Here is a 5,478-nt window from a genome sequence, read left to right as displayed (position 1 = left end):
GCAAGTAAACAAACAAAATGGAAGACAAGATCATTTTCTATCTCATTTTTTATTTTTAATCCATAAATTGGTGGTTGATAGGAAATCATCAATCAAGTTAACCAACACCCGTGATCTGGTTATTGAAGATTTCGCCACTGGCCAATGGGAAATAGTTGCCAATAGAAAAAGAGATCCACACAAATGGGATCCATGAACTTGTCAATACAAAATCTTATACAGCTGAAGATATCTCATCACATATATCTTTAATCTTTTCCTCAGAACACCTGCATGTGTTTGGGTTCAAGGAAAATATTTGGAATTTCTCACAAACACTATACTTAGGTTCTTGACAGACACTGTAATTTTCTCCTTCTCTATTCATCTACTTTTTTGTCTTTTCTTTTTTCTTTTTTTAAATTCACTTGCACATGTTTGGGTTTAGGAAAAATCTTTGGAATTTGTCACAAGAACTACTTGGGTAGTACTTTTTTTCAAAGATCACTACTTCAGTAGTACTTGACGCAGTAATTTTCTTTCTTTTCATCTACAATTCTTGGCAGCCGAACAACAGCAAAAAGAAGGGAGGAAAGCAAAGTCCTGTGTGCAGTGTGCACACAAGTCCTGCATCTATATATATACACAGGTAAGATTGGTATTTGCAACAAGCAAAGACCAGTTGGATTACCAATCATGAAGCTATTTTTTAATTTTATTTGGTTCTAATGCTCGGTTTTCTCAGCAAACAAACAGAGAAGAGAAAATTTTCAAAAAAAGAAAAGAAAAGAAACAATCTTGCATCAGAAACAAATATACAAACACAAGGGTATAAAATAAAAATAAGAGAGAAGCACAGATCGATTACAAATCAATCAGAAAGTCTATGTATGAAAATCAAATGATGGAGATTAAAAAAAATATATCAGAAAGTATGTATGAAAATCAAATGATAGAGATATAGATATAGACATAGATATGGATTCTTCACTAGAAATAGAAATGAGGGCAGTAAGTTGACAAATTGCAGAGAGCATTCGATGAAACAAGACTGATTAGAGGGATCCAAAAAAAAAATCGTTGTATATTGAGATATATATATATATATATAAATAGAGAGAGAGAGAGAGAGAGAGAGAGAGAGACTGACCTGGTAAGCACAATGGCAGAGCGAAAGGGTTTGATGAACCGATTGGAAGTGAGAAGTTGCAACGATGAAAAAGGAAGGTCAATCGATCGATTATATATATATATACATGAACAGAGAGAGAGATTGAGAGAGAGAGAGAGTCACTAACCTGGTAAGTTTAAGGCAGAGGCGAATATGAAGAGCGGCAAACCCAGGGAATGAAGTGAGGAGATGGTGGGTAGGGTTTGATGAACCGATCAGAAGCTCAAGGAAACAGGAAACATTTTTTTTATTAAGGAAGAGGGAAACAATGAGGGAAACTCAAGGCTCAGGAAACATATTTTCGATTTAAGAATTTCAAAACGACGTAGTTTTGTATCTTCACTAAAGATAAAAATATTGGCCACAAAAATAGTTTTGTCACTAAATGATATTAAATTATTAAAAATTATTGGTGACAAAAATATATTCATCATTATTAATTTTATAATTGGTGACCAATTTTTTCGTCACCAAAAGTCTATCAATTTTGGCGCCCTCCGAAAATATTAGTGGGAAAATATTTGGTGACAAAAAAAATATAAATAATGACGAAATATACTTTTGTCACCTATTTTTTTTATTATGATTTAGATTGGTGAAGAAATTTTATTTTTATCGCCAAAAATGGTACATTTGGAGATAAAATATGATTTTTGTCATTAAAAGATGCGTATTTCGTGACAAAAAAAATTTTCGTCATTAGTTTTCGTGTCTAAAGAGTATTTTTGTTGTATGCTTCAGCTATCGGTAGCATAATGTATGCTATGGTTTGTACTAGACCAGACATTGCACATGCAGTGGGAGTGTGAGTGGTTAGTAGGTACATGAGTAATCTAGGTAAGCAACATTGAGAGGCAGTGAACACTACAGGAAAAAACACTTTTCGTGACCAACATTTCTGGTCGCAAAAAGGTCAAATCTGGTCGCTAATAGTTTTTAGCGACCAAAAAAAGTTGGTCGCAATTTGGTCGCCAAAAGTCCGTCACAGAAGGTTTTTGGAGACCAAAAGTGAAGTTGGTCGCGGAAAATCATCATTTGCGACAACATTCTTTGGTCGCGGAATGCTCTTGAATTTGTCAAAATTGATCCTATTGCGACTAAGAATTTGGTCGCTAAAAGTCTACTTTCTGCGACCATCTATTTTGGTCGCTGAAAGATAACCATTTGCGACGAAAATATTGGTCGCAGAAAGTAGACTTTTAGCTACCAGAATAATTCTAGTCGCGGAAAGTGAGCATTGGCGACGAAGTTTTTGGTCGCTGAAAGTGGACTTTTGGCGACCAGAATAATTCTGGTCGCAGAAATTGATCATTGGCGACGAAATTTTTGGTCGCTAAAAGTGGGATTTTGGCAACCAGAATCTTGTTGGTCACAGAAAGTGAGTATTGGCGACGAAAGTTTTGGTCGCGAAAAGTGGACTTTTGGCGACCAGAATCTTGTTGGTCACAGAAAGGGTGTGTTGAGCAATTCCTAGAGGCTTTTTGCGACTAAAAACATATTGGTCGCAAAAAAACTTTTAATTTCAAAATTGATTCTTTTAAATATAATGCTTAATTTTTTGTAATACCTATAATACATTTGCAATTAATACATAATTCATGCCCATCCAATCAATTTTAATATACCAATCCAATCTAAAAAAAAAAAAAAAAAACCATCAATTATAAAGTCAAAATAATAATTAATATATTTACAACCACCTGTCAATATCAACATATTACATGCCCAAAATAACCATCCATCCTTATAATAAATTCACCACATCAAAAATCAAAAAAAACATCAATTATAAAGTCAAAATAGTAATTAATATATTTACAACCACCTGTCAATATCAACACATTACACGTCCAAAATAACCAACCATCCATCCTTACAATAAATTCACCACATCAAAAAATATTTAACAAAACATCAAAGATTTCAAATGCATGTCATATTTGTCCGATGCGAAGTATCTCAAAAACTCCACATATATATATGCACAACTTAGAATTAATGCATCGGCAAACTCAGATCCATAAACATGCATGACTACGCCTCTAGCTAGCTACCTGCAATAAAAAAAAAAAAAAAATTGAAGAAAGCGTTGTTAATAATAATATATTTGTTTACATTTCTAAATAAAAAATAAAAAAAAAACCACAACACCACCACATTATTACCATCCTTACAGTTCGTGTATTATCTCCTCCATCACTAGTTCAATCCCTAACTATGTAAATAGAATTATTATCCATGTATAGATTGTAAATAGAATATTCTGTTAAGTCAACATTGTGGGGACAACTGTAATGTGAATCAAAATATTATGAAAACATAGTGTAATTTTGCCAAACATTGAGAGTAAATTATAATTTCTCAAATTTTCAGGAGAGATACAATGTATTTATTTATTTGTGTGTGGATATTCAGGATTCTCAGCCATGTCTTTCCCCAACACAAGCTTCAATAGTTAGTGAGAAACCAACAGAGAAAAAAAAAACAAACAACCAGCAATCCAAAGCAACACAAACCAATTAACTAATATTAGAAAAACACACCATCATCTGCAAACACCACCTACTCCTTTATACACATAGTACCTCTTAACTTTACCTTTACATAAAGTAGCCTTTAACAAGATAAAGCCTCTTGAACCAAACAAGCTAACAAGACAGTCATAGAAATGTAACTATGTAACTATGTACCTAAATCCAATAATTTAATACCAAGTCATGTACTGAAAATAAGGCACCTCAACCTATGTCCCTCAACCATCCAACTATGTACCTAAATCCGAATGAAATTAACCTATGAAACCAATCAAATCAATATTAGACCATCATATGAATGGATGCCAACACGACAGTCATAGATCAACTGTCAAAATCAGATCTATGAGCTGATAAATTGAAACAAATCCCAGAAGTATTCACAAACCATCAAAAGCAATAGTACTTACTCATCAAAAGAGTCGTATCCACTACCATTGCCCTGCATTTGTCTCATAAAGTGTTCAAACTGCTCAAAGCGTCCTTCATATGATTGAATTATCCCTTTCAGTGATGCTACCTCTTCTTTAAGGCCCTTAACCTCTTCATCACGTGCTTGTGACCTAGTTGTAGACTTGAATGCAGAAGACGGCTTTGGACCAACCCCGAAACCTCTCAAATACCCTGAACGCTTCCCAAGGACTTGAACAGTAATTTCCTCCTGTGTTAGCGGAGTTGCTCCAGGCTGTGAAGATTACTCACGAAGTTGGTCCATCTTTTCCTGTTTGTGTTAAAAAAAGAAAAGAAAAGAAAAGAAAAGAAAAGAAAAGAAAAGAAAAAAAAAAGGATCAACAGTTATCCTATTTTACAAGTACACTAACTAGTTAAGCATTATATAGGACTATGAATAACAAATATAATGAAGGTATACTTACATATAACTCCGCACAAACTGGTTCAATCCAATCTTTTTTTTTCTTACTCCAATGTGAGGTCTTGAAAAAATCTACAATGTGAGGCTCCTTTCCAGTTTCAATTCCCTACATGAAACATATAAAATGCAAGCTTAGTAATATTGTTAATAAAAAAATTGCAGCATTAACTATAAGTTTTAAAACAAAAAATATGTTACCTCAATTGAGATTGCTGCTGAAAATGACCTTGAACCCATGGTGTGATTATAGGGTAACTTTTTCCTGTTGGCTATATTTCTTGTTGACCGTTTCTACAATGCAATAGAAATATTAACTTAAAAATCAATATCCAAGCATGGTTCCTATATCTTTCCCTCCATCTCTGCAATTTCCTTACTCTGTCTCATATATAATTGTATATTATTTGAATTTCAAAGAAACTTGGGACCTTTGAGTTATTCATTGTAGTGCAATTAAAAGAAACATCCATGACTGTTAAGTTAATTACCTTGTGTGTGTCACCAAGAAACACTTCATCAATCATGTATCTCCAATCTTCTTCGCTCACCCCAACAAATGGTTTACTATAAGGATCTGTACCTTCTTTCACCAACTCTTTGTAATGTTCATGCATATGATATCGCCAGCCTTTAAACAAATGTGTGGCCTTTGTGTCAATGATTTCTTGTGGAAGTGGACTCTCATCATATCCTTTAATCTCAAACTTATCCTGTCCCAATTAAACATAAAATGAAAATTAAACATCTTATATATTAATTACTTCAATCTCAACAACTATAAAAATTAAATTACCCGCAAGGATTGTACAATAGCTGCTCGAATGACTGGTGGAACGTCCTCCCAATTTTTTGTTCCTTGCAATGGGGCTTGCAATCGAATTTGTTCCCCCAATTCGTTAGCGGCCTTGGTGGCATTAAGC

At 33.8% G+C, this 5,478-nt stretch overlaps 1 protein-coding gene across 1 annotated transcript; it reads right to left on the bottom strand.

Annotated features, from left to right (window-relative positions):
- Nucleotides 1–4,465: 4,465 nt before the first annotated feature.
- On the bottom strand, nt 4,466–5,240 carry LOC145796526 (uncharacterized). Its single transcript, XM_082881757.1, has 3 exons — nt 5,047–5,240; nt 4,757–4,849; nt 4,466–4,664 (listed from the first exon to the last, which is right to left on the bottom strand). Exons 1-3 carry the CDS (start codon nt 5,170–5,172, stop codon nt 4,509–4,511), a joined length of 375 nt encoding a protein of 124 aa, XP_082737883.1. The 5' UTR covers nt 5,173–5,240; the 3' UTR covers nt 4,466–4,508.
- Nucleotides 5,241–5,478: the final 238 nt, after the last annotated feature.

Source organism: Camellia sinensis, chromosome 8 (assembly GCF_055761805.1).
Source record: "Camellia sinensis isolate YWXY chromosome 8, ASM5576180v1, whole genome shotgun sequence".
Classification (NCBI taxonomy): domain Eukaryota; kingdom Viridiplantae; phylum Streptophyta; class Magnoliopsida; order Ericales; family Theaceae; genus Camellia; species Camellia sinensis.
Note: the sequence above shows the minus strand (reverse complement) of the source record. Positions and strands in the feature narration are given on the sequence as shown.

Coding starts and splice junctions, on each gene's coding strand:
- LOC145796526 (XM_082881757.1), bottom strand. CDS start 5,172: ATGCATGAACATTACAAAGAGTTGGTGAAAGAAGGTACAGATCCTTAT. Junction 4,850..5,046: donor TTCTTGGTGACACACACAAG/GTAATTAACTTA, acceptor ATTGCATTGTAG/AAACGGTCAACAAGAAATAT. Junction 4,665..4,756: donor CAGCAGCAATCTCAATTGAG/GTAACATATTTT, acceptor TGTTTCATGTAG/GGAATTGAAACTGGAAAGGA.